At 32.4% G+C, this 22,565-nt stretch overlaps 1 protein-coding gene across 1 annotated transcript in view; it reads left to right on the top strand.

Moving 5' to 3' along the window:
• LOC141556522 (son of sevenless homolog 2-like) overlaps nucleotides 1-22,565 on the top strand; it is a 95,368-nt gene that overhangs the window by 11,492 nt on the left and 61,311 nt on the right. The window contains exons 2-6 of the mRNA XM_074290736.1: nucleotides 1,380-1,505; nucleotides 6,852-6,983; nucleotides 9,330-9,494; nucleotides 19,468-19,671; nucleotides 21,144-21,287. Coding sequence (XP_074146837.1) covers nucleotides 1,380-1,505; nucleotides 6,852-6,983; nucleotides 9,330-9,494; nucleotides 19,468-19,671; nucleotides 21,144-21,287 — 771 coding nt within the window. The remainder of the gene's footprint in view (nucleotides 1-1,379; nucleotides 1,506-6,851; nucleotides 6,984-9,329; nucleotides 9,495-19,467; nucleotides 19,672-21,143; nucleotides 21,288-22,565) is intronic.

The following is a 22,565-nucleotide window of genomic DNA, read 5'->3' as shown; positions in this document are numbered from 1 at the left end:
TCTCATTGATTATAAGTTGATATCCACTAACCAGTTATTTTTATATATAACCAGCTTTACAAATGAGTATACTAAGGTAGCATAATAAGAATATCAATGTTTCAACATACAAGATACAAGGCACACTTTCCCACAAGTACATATAGAATCCAGGGGAAAGTAGTCTCAAGTTTAGATACTACATGTGGCAAAGGGACTATTTGTGGCTCCTGGTTGCTGGAAGCTCTTTTCTCCCTTTTGTGGGGTCCTCATGAACTTCCTTGGCTATGGTGTAGCTTTCTGCTGGGCTCTTGTAGAGCCTTGATTGCATAAAATTAAAAAGTTTTTGCCTGAACAAAAACATTGCAGTTAAAATTAAAATTAGAAGCAGATTAATCTATACCATGAAAACCTCTAGTATTGTTTGACCTAATTATGCAATTTTGGTCCTTATCAATTCCCATTAGAAACTTCATTCCTTTATATTGGCCCTGAAAATGAATTTTGTTTTTTGTTACTTTCCCTAATTAACATATTCTTTAACCATTTATCAATTGGAAAATGACTTGTATTTTTATAACTGACCATTCAATTAAAATGTTATCATTGATCTTTTAATTACAAAGTTGACCTTTGCATACTTTTTATCTTGGTGATCTCATCAGTTTCCATGGCCTCAAGATCATTTCTATGCAAATGATTTTTAAGATATATTTATTGAACCTTAAACTCCCTTCAGTCATCTTGCCTCACATTATCAACTGCTTATTGGACATTTTGAACTAGCCAGGCTATCTGTTCCATAGACATCTTAAATGCAATGTGTCCTACACCCTTCTGCCTTCGTCCCCCTCTGAACTTCCTTATTACTATCAAGGATACCACCATGCTCTTTGTCACTCAGGTGATATTACAATCTACGTGTCATCTTTAACTCTTCACTCTCTCTCATCCCTTTCCTCTTTATACAATTTGTTAGCCAACTTCTATTCATCGTGCTTTCATAATATCTGGTGTCCCCTTGAGATTATTGCTATTTAACTATTTTACAAAAAAGAAATTTTGTTAGAAGTAGACAGAAAATAGTTTATTTTAGGAAGGATGTTAAAAATTCCTGAATATTTATAAAGAACTTTCAGTTACATCATCTCTTTCCCCATTCTCTTCTCCCTTTTTCTTGCCTGGCTATCATTTCTTCAGCAACTCTACTATTGTACAATAATAATCCTTTTCCAATTGCAAGAAAAAAGCCTACAAAGAAAAATAAGAAGCTATATATTTTTTAATCTTCTTGTTTTAATTTTTAAATAGTGTTACAAATTGTACATAGCCTGACCTCTTGATTTTTATTGAATATTCATTTTTTAAATTAACAAGTAATAAAGTAATTGTTTTTGTAGGTTCAGCATCAAGTTCACCCCAATCTCTCAGCAAAAGAGGATTGTCTATATTACATTGAAGAATTGATCCTTCAGCTGCTAAATAAATTATGCATTGTACAGCCAAGGACTGTTCAAGATGTAGAGGTAAGAAAAACTATGTTAATTTTATCTTACATGCTGTACTGAGGCGATTCACTTTGTTGTAAATCATGGTAACAAAACATACTCAGGCATCATTACTCAAAAAATTAAGTTTGTATATACTCAAACTGAAAAAAAAATCCACTTTAAATTAGGTCAGTGCTTGTTTTAAAATTAAGATTTTGGCTATCAGTTCAAAGGAAATTAAATCATAAATATTTGCTAACATCAGGGTAGCCTTCAAAAAAGTATACTATGGGCTATATTGTTTGTTATTGTTTTAAATTTATTCTAAAATTGGGTGCTTTAATTAAAAAAAAACCCACTTTAATTTTGAAGTACTTCTATACTTAGTAGGATTGTTAAGAATTCATAAAATTGAGTCATTTAGTTACTAAGTCTTTCTGCAATTAGATTTTGAAATAATGTACAATTAACCTGTGAAGGAAATAAAAAATGTAAGCAAACAAAAATAGAGGGATTGGGAATTCTATGTAGTGATTCATAGTCAACTCCCAGGGTTCTTTCACTGAGTGTAGCTGGTTCAGCTGCTCTGTTGGAACTGATGTGGTTCATCTCATTTTTGAAGAGGGTCTCATCCATCAGAATTGATCATCATATAGTATTGTTGTTGAAGTATATAATGATCTCCTGGTCCTGCTCATTTCACTCAGCATCAGTTCATGAAAGTCTCTCCAGGCCTTTCTGAAATCATCCTGTTGGTCATTTCTTACAGAACAATAATATTCCATAGCATTCATATACTACAATTTACTCAGCCATTCTCTAATTGATGGGCATCCATTCAATTTCCAGTTTCTAGCCACTACAAAAAGAGTTGCCACAAATATTTTTTGCACATACAGGTCCCTTTCCCTTCTTTAATATCTCTTTTGAAACCCTTATCTTAAGAAAAGCAGAGACCGTATGGTATACTGTTAGATAACTGGCCTTGAAGCCAGTCTTGGGTAAGAGACTCTCAATTCTGACAAGTGTTGGCTATTGCAATGCAAGCCACTTAATCTGTAGATACTGTTAAGAGTTGCTGACTTGAATTGGTACAAGGAGTTTTATCACCTAAGAATTCCATATACCAATAAAATTACTCCTCAGTTTCCTATCCTCTTTTTGTGTGGAGAATGAAAATGATTCTATGCAGAGACTTTTTAAAAGTATTATGATTTAAGTTGTATGGGATTGTTTTTTCAAAAGTAAATCAATCCCTAGTTAATCATTTTTGAGGTGACTTGGGCTAGGTATTGCCATAACTAAAACTATATTAATAATTATGTCTCTTAACTCTCCATTCACCTGAGAGGCTAGGTCTTCCAAGGAAGGCTACTTTGTCTCTCATCAGACGAAACTTGAGAGTTTAGAGATGGTTTGCTCATCAATCCCCATTATGTGTTTTCCCCCAATTATTAGTTAATATCAATCAATTAATTAACCAAATTCATTTAGCTTTTAGAAATGTATATTTAATAAGGAAGTATAGTAAGACTATTTTGGGAGAAAACATCCCTTCAAATCAAGGGCACACTCTTCTATAAGTACATATAGAGTGCAGAAAAAAATGGATGAGTACATGTGTGGACAAAGGGGATAACAGCTCCTGGAAATCATTTTTCTGGAAATGCTTTTTTTTTCATGGAGCTCTTAGGAAGTTCTTAGGTAATAGCATAGCTTTCTTCTGGTCTCCTTATAGATGCCTGAGCCTAGTTGGCTCATTTTGTCTTGTCTCCTAATATAGACATGGCTACCAGCCATTGCTATTTCAGAAAGCTTGTTTGGAGATACTGATTGAAGTTCAAAACTGGCTGAAATTACTATCTTGTTACTGGAATCAGAACTTGAACTGGTTTGCTACTTTATATAAAACCTTAAGGATTTAAGCAAGATTCTTCTGCTAACCAGTACACTTCCTGTGTAATATCATTTTACTCATTTGATGACCTTCACTAATTCCAAATTTATCAAGAATTTTTTTGGGGTACCTATTTAAAACACTCTCCCTTCCCCCCTTTTTTTATTTATTTGGGAGAAAATTGGGGTTAAGTGACTTGCTCAAGGTTACATACTTAATTGGTAAGAATCTGAGTCTGGATTTGAACTCAGATCCTCTTGACTTCAGTGCCAGTACTTTTTTCACTGGGCCATCTAGCTGCCTCTGAAATGCCTTTGACTGATTCTAAAGGATTGTCTAGGCCTTATTTCTACCTTGTTCTACCTAGGACCTCTTTAATTATTGAGGTAGGAATATAGAACACTCCTTATGTCTTTATTTCCTAATTGATTTAATTGTCAGTAAATTGTACATTCTATAATTTACATATTTATTTCTAAGAGATTAGCAATTATATAAACAGATATAATTAGCTACTTATAGGAAAGGAGATTTCCCCAGGTTATCTAATAAATAATATTTGATGTACTGGGGTAAAACCTTTGAGCTTAGTTGGGATCAGATGTGAGAGGTTGTTGAAATTTTTGTAATAAAGATATATCCAAATAAATCTTTAGATTACTATAGAATTTAGAATTATGATTTCCATAACTATAAAATGTAGTATCTGGGCTAGCTTTCTGGAGGTCCTTTGGATGGGCCTTGGTCTCAACAGGATAGTCACCAGGAAGGAGGATAGACAGGAATACAGTCTAAAGTCTTTATTGTCTCCTTCACAGTCTGTGTCTGTCACAGTCTGACCCAGTCTTGATCTTAGTGGAGGAGTGCAGAGGCAGGAGAACCACCAGGAGGATGGTCAAAGATGGAATGTCTCATTTCCACTTCTCTCAGCCCTTAAATACCCTATTACAATTATATCATTACAGTATACTGAATATGTGTGAACTAGAAAACCACTACATCACCATACTAAGTACTAAGTATATGTATGCTAAAGAACCATCATCTCATCAATTCCACTGAGTTAACACCTTGTTGTAAGTATCCTTGTTTCAAGTATATATCTCCAAAGTTCCTGGACTTTGGTTCACTGGACACTGTTCTTCTGGTGGGTTATAAAACTTGTCTGCCAGAAGCAGTGCATCTTTATAAAATGAAAAAAATTAATAGTATAAAGAGCTAAATTTAAAAGTTCTCGGGTTACCTATGGCTCCCCCTTTCTTTTGTTTTTGGAGGAGCATCAAGAGTCTCTCTGGAAGTCCCTTGCCAAAAGGGACCCTGTCTTCTCATGTTCAGATCTTGAAAATTCTGCATCATAGCCTGGGTATAAAAGGTATTTGTGCCCACTTTGGCACAGCGTCTTATGATCTCCTCTAAAGGAGTATCCTTGTGCAGTCCTAGTATAATTCTTCTACAAACCTCATTAACACTTTTCCTAGCAAATTGTCTTATTATTTCTGTTGCTACACTTTCACCAATAGTTCTTACGAGAGCTGTCTGCAAACATCCCACAAAATCAGCAAAGGGTTCATTTGGACCTTGCACTATTTTCGTGAAGGCTTCCCCTCTATCTTGTCTTCCTGGAGGGTGCCCCATGCTTTGATAGCAACAGAAGCAATTTGCTCATATGCTGCTATAAGGTAATTATTCTGTGTTAAAGTGTCTGCATAAGGACTTAAACCTGCTAGTTGTTCAAAGGTGACTGTTATATTAACTCCAGATTGCCTATTTCGTTGGGCTTGTAAACTAGAGTTCACTATACTCATAAAACCACAACAAGTTTTGTCCAGGTTCTAAACATATCTTTGCTATAGATCTCCAATCACTAAGGTTTAAAATTTCATAAGCCAAGTTCTCTAATACTATTTTAACTTAAGATGATGTAGACCCATAAAAAGTACAAGCTTTTTTCAGATCTTTGATAATTTCCAAATTAAAAGGAGTATATCTTCTTTCTTGACCTGAAGAGTCAAACTCTTTAATCACAAGGTATGCTTCTATTTTCAAATCAGATGTATCCTGCCCTTCATTTTTAGCTTTAATTAATGCCTTTTGTAATCATGTCATAGGGGATGGTCAAAGCTACTGCATGGGTAGTGCTGATGTTATCACTGCCCCTCCCACTCCTCCTCCTCCCTCTACCCATAAAGGGGAAATTGAAGGGAGAGAATCAGGAGATAGAAAATGCCCTAAGGGAGCCTGCTGAGAAGCACCATACTCCTTATTTTCATCAGCACTGTACTTAACTCCTTTCTTGTCCAGTTCTTCATGCTTTTCGGCTGCTTTGTCAGTACTATGCCCCTTCTGCTGTTTCTCCTTTTTCTTTATTTTAGAAGTTATGTAATTCCTTATAGCCAATTGTATTATGTTGTATATGTAAATATAGAATGTTTCAGGAATTGAATCAGGACCATTATCTTCATAATATTCAAATAGTTGCTCTGCCACTAGTTTCACTTATCTGGCTCTAATTTTTCTTCCTTAGAGAATCAAGGAGACATGTACTCTAATGTATCTAAGAGTCTAATCTGTTCCCAAGTTACCAAGAAACCTTGCTCCTTTATTAACCTCACTATGCTTGCTAACACACTTCCCTTAGGGTGGGGAAGACTCTTTTCTTAGTATTTGCTCCATTTTAGCTGAAATGAAAGTGACTAGTTTATTCACCCTATATCCTGGTCACAGGGATTTCTCCACTGAACTTACGATCGCATCAGTCAAGCTGCTGAGTGTAGGTCCTTATATCCATGTTTGGGCGTCAAAATGTCTGGGCTAGCTTTCTGGAGGTCTTTGGATGGGCCTTGGTCTCAGCAGGATAGTCACTAGGAGGATAGACAGGAATACAGTCTAAAGTCTTTATTGTCTATGTCTATTTACAGTCTATCTATGTCTGTCACAATCTGATCCAGTCTTGATCTTAGTGGAGGGGTGCAGGAGGCAGGAGAGCCACCAGGAAGATGGTCAAAGATGGAATGTCTCATTTCCACTCCTCTCAGCCCTTAAATACCCTATTACAATTATATCATTACAGCATACTTAATATGTGTGAACTAGAAAACCATTACATCACCATGCTAAGTACTAAGTATACTAAAGAACCATCATCTCATCAATTCCACTGAGTTAACATCTTGTTGCAAGTATCCTTGTTTCAAGTATACTTCTCCAGAGTTCCAGCCCTCTACAGTAGAAATGAGACAAATAGTAGGCACTTGCAAGTTAGGTTGATAACTTTGCTATGCCTGAGACTATTGTCCTTATTTTGCTATACATTCCTACAAAAAGCACAAACCTTAAAAAAATTTCATCATTAGAAAGACTTAGGAAATGAGTCAATATCTTTTGCAAAAGTTATAGATAATATTAAAATTGTTTTGTTTTGTTTGTATTTATGATATTTCTGTGAAAACTTAAGATGTACAAATATATTTCTGTAATATGAATAGGAACGTGTTCAAAAGACTTTTCCTCATCCAATTGACAAGTGGGCTATTGCTGATGCACAATCTGCCATAGAAAAACGAAAACGAAGGACACCTCTTTTGTTACCTGTGGATAAAATTCATCCTTTATTGAAGGTACTAAAAATTAAAAGGCATTTCTTTATTGCAAATAACTTTTGATTTATATACATGTTGTATTTTTTTCTTAAAATCATTTCTTTAAAATCATTTTCTGTTAACCAAAACGTAGAAGTATTACACTGGTAAGACAATTTCCATAAATTCAGATATATTTCTTTGGTAATCTTTGTTAGGGAATTTCATAATAATATTTAATGAATGATTATTCAGTCTGTTAATGTATATGGATACATAGGAGATCCCAAAAATCTTAGTATAGTTTTTAAGTTATTAAAGGTTTTGACTTTGGGAATTTGTGGTATTTGTGGAGCAGTACTAGCAATCCATACTATTGAGACATTTTCTGGAAACTACCATTCCTGATGATGTTTCATGTAAGTAGAATATTTGTAGAAAGAAATAAGGTGCTCAGAGGTACAGGATACTTGTATGGTGGTATCACCATTGTTATGCTTTGGTCTTTGGCTGAATTTTTAGGATTTTAGGATAATCTACAAGAGTGGCAAACAGATTACTAAAACCTCATATGCCTACAAAATTATTTTCTTATGTCTTTTCAAGATTTTCTTCTTCCATATAACTTTTTTGTCCTCCCTTAACTGATTCTTAACATCTTTTACATCCTACTGACATCCTTCTTAAATTTAGATTATGATTTCATAGTTTTAGCTATTTTGTTTTACATTTGCATATTTTATTTACTGTTTTTTTTTAATCAATTTTTTCCTGTTTTCTGTTTTATAGTAAGTTCTTTAATAACTAGAACTGGATACTTCTTTTTATTACCTCCTTGTGTGGAATTAACTTAGTGAAGACACTCTCCTGGGAATATAGCCTTAAACTATACTTTAATTGTGACTTGCAAGTGTTTGTCCCCTCCTGTTTCCCATCATCTCTTAATTACCATTTAAGTACTTTTAAACTTGATGATAGCTTTGAATTCTCTTATCCAAGTATATCTGCTTGTATATCTATCTGTTCTCTAGGGAAATTTAAATTAAGAGTTTATTATTATTGATTTGTATTCTTTTGTTTTTGAAATGGATTTCTGGGTTTAGAGTGTAAACCTGGACTCCACCAAACAGTGGGAGAAAAGGTCAAGTTTAGGGTTGGAGGAAGCCTCTGTTCTATTTAATCTGGTATTTTGCAGTTTATGCTTTGTAGTCCTTACTGACAAACATCTTGTCAGAGGGGAGATAGTCTTTCTGATGAGATTGGAATAAACCCCATTTTGCTTTTTCTTACTCTGAGAGTCTGATTGTTTTTGTGGTCAGTACACTCCTCATAACACTTAACATAATCTTTTCCCTATGTAGTAGATGGCCAGAATTATTGACTCACATTATTCCTTTTTAAAAGAATTCTGTTGCTTCATTGCACCTTGCTTTTAGAAAGAACCCTTAATTCAAAACTTTAGTAATTCTTTGAAGTTGGTGTTGACTCATTATAACGTATTTAGGAATGCCTTTTTTGCTTTGACATGAAATCTTTAAAATATCTTTTATGCATCCTCTATATGAAGTTTTGAAAACTTCAATAAACTGTCAATTGTATTCATGTTAATTTTATAGTAATGGAATGAAGAAAAAAAAAAGCCCATAGGCTTTCACTTATTAAAATAATTGTGCCTTTCATTAAACAATCTCCTCTCTTTCAGATGAAAGAATTTACTTTCAAATTTTTTTCTTGGGTATTTATGAAATTATTTTATATCACACTAAGTTTCTAATTCTTTTCAAGAATAAGGTGTTTTTGGTTTTTTGGGGGTTTTTTAAAGTAATTATTAAAAGGCAAGAGACTTTGCTTTAGCTATCTGTGACCTTACATCAATTTGAGTTTCTATGGTTTTTAGAGAGTAACACCTATTAATTAAAGCTAACCTGATTGGGTTTTGGATCTGAAATCAAACACTCAAAGAAATACAGGTTAAATACAGGTTAGGATTTTTTCTGTTTAGAATAGATTGCCAAGCTAATTTATCATCAAATGGTGTTAACATAGATGTGGTGACTGATTTCTCTAGAACAAAGATAAATAAGAGTCCTCGTCTTGCATTATATCTCTGTGAGGTAAAGATTCTTTTATTGTTCATTTTATGTTGCAATTTATTGTTTAGGTTTTAGAATTAATGTCAGCATATGAAATTTTAAAGATCATAATCATTTTGGAAAGCTTAGCAATATTAGCATCCCACAGACACATAATGCAAAGATTCAACATTTAAGTAATAATTTAAATTAATTTATTATCTAGTAAAATGTTTTTTTTTTTTTTTTTTTACATTAACAATTTACATTAACAATTGCATCTTTTTTTCCTCCTATCATTTTTCCCATACAGGAAGTTTTAGGATATAAAGTAGATTATCATGTCTCTCTTTATATTGTGGCTGTATTGGAATATATCTCTGCTGATATTCTGAAATTGGCTGGTAATTATGTTTTTAATATCAGACATTATGAAATCTCCCAGCAGGACATTAAAGTATCAATGTGTGCAGATAAGGTAAGAAAGTGAACAATTTAAAAACTTTATTTGTAACATTATTATTTCTTTTAACAAACAATAGCATATTTCATATTTCAATGACAATTTAAGATTTACAAAATACTGCCCTTATAATAATTCTCTGAGATAGAAGGTGCTTGTGTTCTTGTCATAATTTTACTTCTGAGGAAACTGTGGATCAGAAAGCTGAATTAACTTGCCTAGGATCAGACAGTTTTATATGTAACATTCTAATTTCCTTTACTTTTTCATAATTGATTTTGTAGTTATCCTGGAAATTTTAAAATAATGTTGGTGTTGGAATATAGGGTGGATTTTGTGAACTACTTACATCAAGCTTTTATTCTGTGTCATGGGGCCCATGTAGTTCCATGGATTTTTTTTCCCCATTGGGCAAAGAGAAGTGACAAGTAGAGAAGGTAGATTGTTGTTAATTCAAAAGTATTAAATTTTTAAAAAGAAAAAATAAAGGCTATATTCAATTTTAAAATGAACTTAATTCAGTTTCTTTTGTTTGTAGTGAGTGAATTAATAAGTTAGAGATTCTACTCACTTCTTTTAGAAAGGAAAAAGAATGGGGAAGATGAAGTTACTTAAGTATAACAGTACCATTTAAAAAGGCAGGAGAGAAAAGTAGAAAAGGGAGGAAGAAAGCATCTGTAGAGGGACTGAAGCAAACAAAAGGAACCTTCAGAAGGGAAGGGAAGGCCTTGGGGGAATAGTCCTAGTAAATCTGCTCTTGTTGGATGGACCTTACTGGTTACCTTTATTTGAAAAACTGAAGCCACAGAATCAGAACAGCTGGAAGGCATCTCTGGGGCCAGGGAGTGTGCAATTGCCATATCTTACAAATGTATAACTTGAGGCTCAGAGAGATTAAGTGATTTGTCTGAAGTTTTAAAGCGTGAAGTAGCAGAGCAAATATTGTAGAACTAAAATGCAAAGGGAACACTCTGAGACCCATCATTTTATAGATGAGGACACTGAATTGAAGGGAAATTAAGCTTTTGTCTGTAGTTACACAAATCCTGTCAAATCAGGATTTTCTTAGATCCTCTGATTCCAGATACAGCAATCTTTTTCATTCCATAACTTTCCTTCCTTCCTTCTTTATTTTAAAGTTTGTTTTTCTTTTCAAACTTTATTTTTTAAAATAAATTTTTATTTATATTTTTTCCTTCTTACATCACCTACACTTCACAATCTAATCCTCCTTCCCCTTCACAGAGAGCCATTTCTCATTACAAAGAATAAAACAGGGAAAAACGGTTCAACAAATGAACACATTGAAAAATTCTGATATTAGGTAGTGTTCCTCATCCATAGACCTGTACCTTTTTAAAGAGTGAAAGGTTCAACAGAGAACAGAAGAACAATTTACAAAGAAGTAAAAAAAAAAAAAAAAAAAATGAACATTTGTGAATATGATTTTTTAAAATATATAATACTTTCTTGATCTGGTAATTTGTTATATATGGCAATGTTCTCTTTTGTTTTGCTTTATTTTATTTTGTTTTCCTTTTCTGTTTTTCTTATTCTGTTTTTTCAAATAAAATAAATTTTTAAAAAGTGAAAGAGAAGTATTTCAAATTGTTCTTTAAAAGTTTAAGGCCGCCTCCTCCTACAATAAAGATTGTATTTGCATGTTATATTACTATTTAGACTTGATAACTGAAATTAATTGGAGTGCTAAGATTCCTATTTCTCTTTTGTGTAGTAATGTTAAACTTTCTGTTCCATAGTTTGTCCAGATCCATGTAGTAATTTTCCTAAAGTACTATTCTATATTTTCGGAAATGATTTTTGTTTTAAGATATAGTTTTGATGGTTATGAATCCTTTGTATCCTTTGTTATTGCCCTTTTGATCTTTTTAAAATGACTTCATTGGTATCTTATTAGCAAATTTTAAGAGTCTTAATATTCTTTGAAATAAAAGAAAATTGAACTTTGAAGTCATAGAACCTTTGAAGTCATAGAACCAGGGTTCAAATCCCACCTCTTTTATTTATTCCCACTGTGATCTTGAGCAAGTCACTAACCTCAATGGACTTTAGTTTCTTAATCTGTAAAAAATGGAAAGGGTAGACTACTTGACTTCTAAGGTCTCTTTTAGTTCTAAATCTAGTCCAAGCATTTCAGCACAAGTCCAAGACTTGGTCTTGCTTTTTAAAATAGTATTTTATTTTTCCAAATACATGTAAAGATAGTTTTTACTAGTCACCTTGCAAAACTTTGTGTTCCAAATTTCTCTTTTCCCTTCTTCCCCCTTTTCCTCAAAACAGCAAGCTATCTGATATAGGTTAAACATGGGCAGTTCTTCTAAACATATTTCCATATTCATCATGCTATGCAAAAAAAAAAAAAAATCTCTTTTAATCAAAGGGAAAAAATCAAGAGAGAGAGAGAAAAAAAACCAAGCAAACATCAACCAAAAAAAAGGTGAAAATGACTTTCCATCACAAGTATATTGGAATTGCCTTGAATCACCTCATTGTTGAAAAAAGCCAAGTCCATCACAGTTGATCATCACATAATCTTGTTATTGCTGTGTACTATGTTCTTTTAGTTCTGCTCATGTCACTTAACATCAGTTCATATAAGTCTTTTCAGGTTTTTTGGAAATCAGCCTGCTCATCATTTTTTATAAAAAAGTAATATTCCATTATATCCATATACCATAATTTATTCAGCCATTCCCCAAATGATGGGCATTTACTCAGTTTCTAGTTCCTTGCCACTACAAAAAAGCTGCTATAAATATTTTTGCACATGTGGGTCCTTTTACCTTTATATGATCTGTTTGGGATACAGACCCAGTAGAGACAATGCTGGATCAAAGGCTATGCACAGTTTGATAGCCCTTTGGGTATGATTCCAAATTGCTTTCCAGAATGGTTGGATCAGTTCACAACTCCACCAACAGTGTATTAGTGTCTCAGTTTTCTCACATCCCCTCCAACATTTATCATTTTCCTTTCCTGTCCTCTTAGCTATTCTGAGACTGTGAATTGATACCTCAGAGTTGCTTTAATTTGCATTTATCTAACCAGTAGTGACTTAGAGCTTTTTTTCATGACTAGAACTGGTTTTAATTTCTTCATATGAAAACTGGCTGTTAATATCCTTTGACTATGAATTGGAGAATGGCTTGTATTTTTATAAATTTGAATCGATTCTCAATATAGTTTAAAAATGAGGCCTTGGATGTAAATTTTTTCCCCAGTTTTCTGCTTTCTTTCTAATCTTGGCTTCACTGATTTTGTATGTATAAAACTTTAAAAATTTAATCTAATACAAATTATCCATTTTGCTTTTCATAATCTTTAATTCTTCTTTGGCCATAAATTCCTCCCTTCTCCACAGATCTGAGAGGTAAACTATCCCTTGTTTTCTCCTAATTTGCCTTCTCTCACAAGTTATTCTTCGTAGGTGCTTTGCTGGAAGTTTCCATCAATAAACTAATTCTCTGGGTTTTGTATAATAACTCTAGGTTATAGACAACCTATAGAACGTGAGCAGATGAGCTACAGTGACTCCCTTTACAGGGAATGTTTAGATTAATTAAGGAAATTAATCTAAACATTCCCTGTAAAGGGAAAAAGGGAGTCATTGTAGTTCATTCAGTGGTGTTCAAATACATTTAAATTAACCAAGAACTTGGAGCATATTTATTCTAAAGTTAATGACTTATTGATTCAAGGAAATGTTTAGATCTTGTTCACATATAACTCAAACCTTTGATTCAATTAAGCTATGTTCTCATCTGATAAAGGCATCAGGATGGAATGATTTGATTGGCTTGGTCTTCCTGTAAATTTAAGGTGGGTATAAATTGGAGGTCTTAAACTGGATCTATGAATTTTTTTTTTTTTTTAATTGAGGTTAAGTAACTTGCCTAGGGTAACACAGCTAGGAAGTGTTAAGTGTCAGAGGTCAGATTTGAACTTAGGCCCTCCTGACTTAAGGCTGGTGCTCTATCCACTGTGCCACCTAGCTGCCCCATCTGTGAGTTTTTAAAGAAATATATGTTGGTAACTACATTTCAATATAATTGGTTTCCTTTATTAATCCTATATATTTTAGTTTATGCATTTAAAAACATTGTGAGAAGGAGTTTTTCAGATCCCTTTTCTAGGCTTTACCAGATCATCAAAGGATAGATGACACAAAAAAGTTATCATGACCTGAATTATTTTTTTGCTAGATATATTGAAGAGAAACCTCTGAAAATGGTTCTTCCCTTCTTTCTACATGCAAAGCAGAAAAGAACAATCAGCAAAATGATAAATTCTGTTTCTTTGTACAGGCTTTTCTCAAAGATAACTGTTTATTCACTATGCTTTTGTTTATAAAGTAGGGAAGTTTGGAATACATTTTAGAAAGAGGTCCATAAAATAAAAGTGTGGGCCTGTAAAAGGATGAGTTTTCATTATCCACAAATTTCACTTATACATTTTTTCCTAGTTATGTCCCTTATTAATGAAATATATTTTAATATGTTTATATTTTATATTTATTTATTTTCCCTGAGGCTGGGGTTAAGTGACTTGCCTAGGGTCACACAACTAGGAAGTATTAAGTGTCTGAGATCAGATTTGAACTGAATTCAAGGCTGGTGCTCTATCCACTGTGCCACCTAGCTGCCCCTATATTTTATATTTAAATGTATTTAATGAAATATATTGTATTTGTTGGTTGTTCTTACTTTGAACTTGAACCCATACCATAAACATTATATTATATACTTTTCATGTAAAGGGCTGAACTTTCTCTTTCTCTCTCTCTCTCTTTTTTTTTTTTTTTTTTTTTTTGCTGAGGCAATTGAAGTCAAGTGACTTGCCCAGATCTTAGCACAGCTAAGAAGTGTTAAGTGTCTGAGGTCAAATTTGAACTCAGATCCTCCTGACTTCAAGACTAGTATTCTATCCACTGTGCCACCTCGTTGCCCCCAGGGGCTAAACTTTCAATGTAAAGGACTTTGGGCAGGTCACTTGACCTCTCTGTACTTCAAATACATTGCTTTCCCTCCACCCAGTTATATGTAACAACATTTTTTTCTTTGCCTATACATGTATATTCATTTTTTTCAAACATATTTCCATGTGTTTCATGTTGGGAGAGAAAAAATCAGAACAAAAGGGAAAAACCACAAGAGGAAAAAAAAAAGGTAAAAATACTATGTGTTGATCTACATTTGGTCTTCATAGTTTTCTCTCTGGATGCGAACCAAGTCTATTATAGTTGATCATTGCACAATCCTGTGTTGGTATGTACAGTGTTTTTCTGGTTCTGCTTGTTTCACTTAATATCAATTCATATAAATTATTCCAAATCTTTCCAAAACCAGCTTGTTCATCCCACCCCCACCCCCACCCCCGAAGCAATTAAGGTTAAATGACTTGCCTAGCGTCATACTGCTAAGAAGTGTTAAGTTTCTGAGTACAGATTTGAACTCAAGTCCTCCTGACTTTAGGGCCAATGCTCCACTGTACCATCTAGTTGTCTGTCTTCATCGTTTTTTATAGAACAATAATATTCCTTTACTTTCATATACCATGACTTATTTAATCATTCCCCAGTTGGTTTTCCAATTTCTTGCTACCACAAAAAGAACTGCTACAAATATTTTTGCACATGTAGGTCCTTTTCCCTTTTTTATGATCTCTTTAGGATACTGACTCAATAGAGACACTGCTGGATCAGAGAGTATGCAGAATTTGATAGCCCTTTGGGCATAGTTCCAAATTGCTCTCCAGAATGGTTGGATCAGTTCAACAATTCCACCAGCAACAAAATGTCCCAGTTTTCCCACATCTCCTCCAGAATTCATCATTTTCATTTCTTATCATCTTAGCTAACTAATGGTTGTGAGGTGTATAGTACCTTAGAGTTGTTTTAATTTTCATTTCTCTAATCAACAGTGATTTAGATTATTTTTTTCATATGATTATAGAGAGATTTAATTTCTTCATCTGAAAATTTTGTTCATATCATTTAGCCATTTATCAGTTGGGAAATGACTTGTCAAATACATTGCCTTTTGAAAGGAAGAAGCTAAGATAATGTCTAAGGTCCTTTATTATTCTAAATTTCTGATATTACATGGAAATCAATGATAGAGGCTTTATTTATTGAATTCCCTAGGTTTTGTACTTTTGAAAAATCCAGCCATACTGACAAAGTAAAATTGATAATGTAGTTAATTATTTTGGTACAATTTAAAATGACTTAGTCATAGTATATATCAACTTCTCACAATGTATGTACATCAAGACATCTTCAAGTGAATACATGATTTAGATGTAAAAGGTGATATCATAAACAAATTATGGGTTCATGGAAAAAAATTACCTGCCATAGGGGAAGAGTTCATGACCAAGAGCTAGAAAGTACATCAGGAGGTAAAAATGAATATTTTTTAATTGCATAAAATTAAAAAGCTTTTACACAAATGCAACTAAAATTAGACAGAAAGTAGGAAATGGGGGGAGGAATCTTTAGAGCAAATTTTTAAAATAAAGTTCTCATTTTTGAGATATATAGGGGATTGAATTAATTATTTTTAAAAATTCCAGTCTCCAGTTGATAAATGGTCAAATTATATGAGCAGGTAGTTTTCAGAGGAAAAAAATCCAAGGTATCAATATATATGAAAAATATATGTGAAATCAATATATATTGAAAAATATAGGGGGCAGCTAGGTGGTGCAATAGATAGAGCACCAGCCTTGAATTCAGGAGGACCCGAGTTCAAATGTGGTCTCATACATTTAACACTTCCTAGCTGTGTGACCCTGGGCAAGTCACTTAACCCCAGCCTCAGAAGAAAAAAAAAAGAAAAATATATATGAAAAGATGTTCCAAATCATTAATAATTGGAGAAATGCAAATTAAAACAGTTCTGTGGTACTACCTCATACCTATCAAATTGGTGTGAGGTTCCCCTATCAAAGGGAAAATGGAAAAAAAAAAAACTGGAAAGATTGACTGTGTGAAGACATGCACTTCATTGTATTGTTGGTGAAGCTGTGAACTGTTTATACTCATTGACATAATGATCTTGCTAATAAGTGTATATCTCATAGAGTTCAGAGAGGACTTATTCACAAAAAAGAAAATTATCATGTTGGCAGACAGGGAGGGAAGCACCCATCAGTTAGGGAATGGCTGAACAAGTTATAGTATACAAATTTAAAGAAATACTGTTATGCTGTAAGAAATAATGAAAGAGTTGGTTTTAGAGAAACCTGAGAATACTTATATGAATTAAGGCAGAGTAAAGTGAACAAGACAATATTAAGAGAAATAACTGTTAAAAGCTTAGGAACTCTGATCAGTGTAATGACAATATATTATTGTGCAAAAATGTTTGTAGCAGCTCTTTTTGTGGTAGCAAGAAATTGGAAAATCAGCTGGGTTAAATAAGTTATGGTATATGAAAGTAAAGGAATATTATTGTTCTATAAAAAAATGATGAAGACATTCAACTAGATGATTCAGTGGAGCATTGACCCTAAAGTCAGGAGGACCTGAGTTCAAATTTGGCTTCAGAAACTTAACACTTCCTCATGTTCTTTCTAGTTCTTGGTCATGAACTCTTCCCCTATGGCAGGAATTTTTTCCATGAACCCATAATTTGTTTATATCACCCTTTAAATATAAATGATGTATTCACTCGGAGATGTCTTGATATATACATTGTGAGAAGTTGATATATACTATGACTAAGTCATTTTAAACTGTGGTGTTCCAGAGAGTTTATAATGAATCTGCTATCAACCTCAAGTTAGAGAGATGATTTATTATGTGCAGATTGAGGCATTTATTTTTTGGACATATTTAGTGTGGGAATTTGTTTTGCTTTACTTTAGTAAAGTTTAGGGCAAATTTATTTTCTTTCTTTTTCTGTGGATAGAGGTGAGGAAGATAGAAAAGAGAGAATTTGATCTGAAAATAAAATTTAAAAAGAAAAAGAATAAGATAAACTACTATTTAATTTTTTTATTGAAGCTTTTGATTTTGCAAGGATAATTTTTCACCACTGACCCTTGTAAAACCTTGTATTCCAATTTCTCTCTCATTAGATGGCAAATAATCCAATATATTAAACTAGTACTTAATAAATTAATTTTCTTTTCATTCATCCAAACATGATTTCAACTGGACTTTGTCATATATTTTCATGGTGAGATTTACTTTGTGTTTTGATTATTTGAAACTTCACATTTTATCTAACCTTTGCTCTGTAAAAAAAAAAAAAAAAAAAAAAAAAAAAAAAAAAAGGAACAACATTTTGATGTTCTATAAAAATTATATGTGGGGAACACTGTGTTAGGTATTGTGTGCAATACAATTTGTGTATATACATTGCAGTCTCTGATTTTGTTTATATTTAGTATGGAAGACATGTAAACACATAATAAAATGTATATAATATTTAAAAACACCTTAGTGAATTTCTATACAAAGTACCATGTGGGACGTCTGTTGGGGAAGACCTGGGAGATCAGATTTTGAGATGGATTCTAATGTATATAGGAGTTGTACAGGCAGAAGTAGTGGGAAAGGCATTCCAGGAATGGAGGGGAGAGTGAGCTGAATTTAGAAGTAGATGTATGAAGTTTGTTTGAAGGATGAGAGTAGTCCAGTTTGGCTGGAACATAGAGTAACGAGAGAGGAATAATGTGAAATCTTGCCAGAAAGGTAGGCTAGAGCCAGATTTTGGGAAAATTTTTCCATTCAAATCTTCCCTTCTTCCTTATTTATTTATTTATTTTTTTATTATAGAGGAAATCACCATCCTGCCAGTCACCCAAATTTGAAATGTTGATGTTATCTTTGATTTCTTTTTTTATTTTTTTGCATTTAAAGTTTTCTATAACAACACCTTTCTACCTTTTCAATCTATGTACACTTTATTCTCCTCTCAGTAGTCTACATTCTAGCAACACCAGCTTACTCTTTAAACATCCCTTGTTTCATCTCTATGCCTTTGCACCAGCTGTTCCAAGTATCTTTAATAATTTGTTTTCTTACAGTACTTTTTAGATTCTCTCATGTCCTTCAAAACTTAATTCAAATTATTCTTCTTTTAGGCGGCCCTTCCCAGTCCCAGCTGCAAATGTCTTCCTCTCTTAGAGTACCTTCTATCTACTCTGTATATCTTGTTTGCATGTTGTTTCCTCCATTAGAACACAAGTTCCTTGAATTCAAGAAACCTGTTTTTGCTTTTGTTTGTATCCCTAGTTCTTAGTAAGTGCTTAATAAATGCTTATTGCTGATATATATGCACTTGGCAGAGAATAGGGAACCATAGGAAATTTTTTTGAGCAGAAGATTGACTTTTACTAACAAGATTATTCTGTCAACAGTATTTTTTAAATTAATTAATTAATTTTTACAAAAATTTATGCATAGGTAATTTTCCAGCATTGACAATTGTAAAACCTTTTGTTTCAACTTTTCCCCTCCTTCCCCCCACCTCTTCCCCCAGATGGCAGGCTGATCAATACATGTTAAATATGTTAAAGTATAAGTTAAATACAATATATGTATACATGTACAAACAGTTAATTTGTTGTACAAAAAGAATCGGACTTTGAAACAGTGTACGATTAGCCTGTGAAGGAAATAAAAAATGTAGGCAGACAAAAATATAGGGATTGGGAATTCTATGTAGTCGTTCATAGTCAACTCCCAGAGTTCTTTCGCTGTCAGTAGTATTTTAGAAAAGGATTGAAGGAGGGGAAAGAATATACGATGTCTTGCCACAGAATAAGTGCTTAATAAATGTTGAATTGATAAAATGGAGGCAGGAAGACTTGGAAACAGGACATTATAGTAGTATAACTTAACCTTTTACTCTTTATTTTCTTAATGCTTATTCATGTGGTGATTGTGAAGAACATTGAACTAATTTAAACCTAATTAGTGATAATCATTTATAAAATGCTATTTTGTATTTCTCAGGTTTTAATGGACATGTTTGATCAGGATGACATTGGTTTGGTTTCACTCTGTGAAGATGAATCTCTTTCTTCAGGTGAATTAAATTACTATGACCTAGTCAGAACTGAAATTGCAGAAGAAAGACAATATCTACGGGAATTAAATCTAATAATAAAAGTATTTCGGGAGGCTTTTCTTTCAAACAAAAAACTGTTTGCGTCTTCTGTAAGTATCATTCTTATGTTTGGAATATTCTGTTACTCAAAAAGTATTATAAAACTTAGAACAATTAAATAATTTCAAAATCCATGCATATAAAACAAAAATATTCTTTTATGTAATTGCAGTATACTTTTTTAAGTGCTTGAATTATTTCACCAGTATGTTGAAATACTACATAAGATTAATGATGAAACTAAGATGATTGAAAGCTTTCTGTAATAATCGGTATCAAAGCAATCAGGTAATTCCCTGGGAACCTGTGAGGAAAAAAAAATGTGTGTTATGTTAAAAGAATGCCCCAAACATGAGATCTTTTTCTAGACTGGGAATGTCTTTGTCTCAGAATAAATATAATGGAAAGGAAAAGTTTCTTTTTTTTCCTTTACTTTCTGATGTGAATGATTTTTTTTCTTTAAAGATCGGTTCTTCTGTCTTTCTTGTTTTCAGCATCATTCAGTGCCTTTTTTTTTTTTTTTTTTTTTTTTTGCTATTCTGCAAAATAAAATAAAAATATTCCATGTATAAAAAGGGAGTAATACTTAGGTAGTATTGGCTAAATAAACACTAAAATGTAAAAACTTAAATTTTCTCAGTTCTTTTCTTTAAGCTTTTTTTTTTTTTTTTTTTGCAGTGCTTTTGCTTAGTTTAAGAATATTTCTATAATTCACCACCAGATATTATACTATTATTTTACATGCCAAGTTAAAGGGTATGGCAACCAAAGATAACACTTGTTTAGAATATATAAACATATTCGTAAAAACTTAGATGGATAGTGAATAATGGGGGGCAACTTTATTTTATAAAATAAAACAGATAATTTTAGTTGCTCAGTTCATCAGCTATATACTTCTTTTATCATTAGCATCTATAAACTGCTTGATTTTTTTCCCCATTAAGTGATAGCATTGATGTGTAATATAAAGGGATTGAAATCCAGAACAAAATTGATCCTAATTTGCCATTTTTAGGGTCCTATTTTAACTGGGTAGATACATATTATTTGTGTCTACAGAGTAAATAGTTTATACATTACCTTAATACTTAGGTAAATTTTATTTTGTGGTAGAAAGACCTTAGGACCAAAAATTTATTTATTTCTTATGAAAACCAATGACTAACTCACAAGGAAAGTTCTTCATGATGTTTAATACAGTATGTATTTAAAGTGAACTACCTAGAATTTCTATTTTTTTAAATAACCTGTTTTTTCTATCTTGTAACACAAAAAATTATATTTTCTTTCTTTCTTACTGATTGATTGCAGTTTTGTATGTTTTTATTTCTACTTTTTCCTGCCTTGATCCCAAACTTTTCCTTTTCTATATTTTATTATATTATACTTTCTCTTTTTATGTAGAATTTCAAAGCTTGTCTTGTGGGAGCTTTGTTTCTTGTAAAATATTAAGATGACTTTTAAGTTCAATAACAGTTTAGTTTTTAGTTTCAGAAACTTTCATTTTTATTTTCTTTAGGATGTTGAAGGGATATTTAGTAACATTTTAGATATTCATGAATTGACTGTAAAGCTTTTAGGCTTGATTGAAGACACAGTTGAAATGACTGATGAAAGCAGTCCTCATCCTTTAGCTGGCAGCTGTTTTGAAGATCTAGCAGAAGTAAGTTTATAAAACTATATTTATACTCTTATTAAAATATTTAAATTGCTCATTAAGCTGCATATTATTTGATTGATTATTTTGCCAAAAATGAAGACATTTTCTTTTATAAAGATACTTAGTTTTCTTTAAATCCATAAACTGAAATAATTGCATATTTTACTTATTGTACTGTGTTCTATATTTCTGCTTGACAATTTATTTCAGATTACTTCAAATTAACTTTATGTGACTGGGTTTTAAAGTGAAGTAATGTGTTGGTTAAGATATATAGTGTACTAATAAAGGTAATAGACTTCTGCAATCTGTAGATACCTCATTTTTAGTTTAGAAAACTGAGACTAATAATCATTTGCAAGCTATCTGAAATTCTTAGTCCTACTCTTATTAGGATATTTACTTATCTTGAACTCCTATATATACATTTCAGGTGATAAAATTACAAATCACCATACTTTTTTTTTGGTGATAAAAATTTGGTTATATACTTTTTTGATTTGTAGACTGTTTTATTAATGCTTATTCATATCTACCTGTCTTGACATTTTGGAAAAATATGCCATGGATAAAGCACTGTTATTTCATATAGTTACTTAAGAAAAGGTCTTTTTTTTTTTTTTTTTTTTTTTTGAGGCAATTAGGGTTGTGGCTTGCCTAGGGTCACACAACTAGTGTCTGAGGCCAGATTTGAATTTAGGTCTTGTTGACTCCAAATCTGGTGCTGTCATTGTGTTACCTAGCTGTACTTTAAGAAAATTTCTTGTGCATAAGGGTTAAAAGTCAACTTGAAATATAGTGGATTCTTTTTTAATACATTTTCAGACAAAATGTCAAAAGTTGCTTGTCTTTTGATTATTGGTACTCCTATATACATGTTTATGCATATAAATCCACACATTTATACAACATAGCTCATGAGGAGGCTAAGTGGCACAGTGTATAGAATACTTAGCCTGGAATCAGGAAGACCTGAATTCAAATTTGACTTTAGATTTTTAGTAGTTATATGGCCCTTGGCAAGTCACTGAACCCTGTTTGCCTCAATTTCCTCATTTGTAAAATGAATAGAAGGAGGAGGATATGGCAAACCACTTTGCCATGAAAATGCCAAAAAGAGACAACTGAAGACCAATTTTCATTGACATGTGCATATATACTTATACATATAGATCACAGTTTGCTACTTGTGGCCACTATGTTACTAACTTATTTTGAAGTGACAGTTATCAAGACATTCTGAACTCCATGACTTAAAGGTACTGTATTTCTTTGAAAGTA

This window comes from Sminthopsis crassicaudata, chromosome 2, assembly GCF_048593235.1.
Source record: "Sminthopsis crassicaudata isolate SCR6 chromosome 2, ASM4859323v1, whole genome shotgun sequence".
NCBI lineage: Eukaryota > Metazoa > Chordata > Mammalia > Dasyuromorphia > Dasyuridae > Sminthopsis > Sminthopsis crassicaudata.
This window is presented reverse-complemented; position numbering and strand designations above follow the sequence as displayed.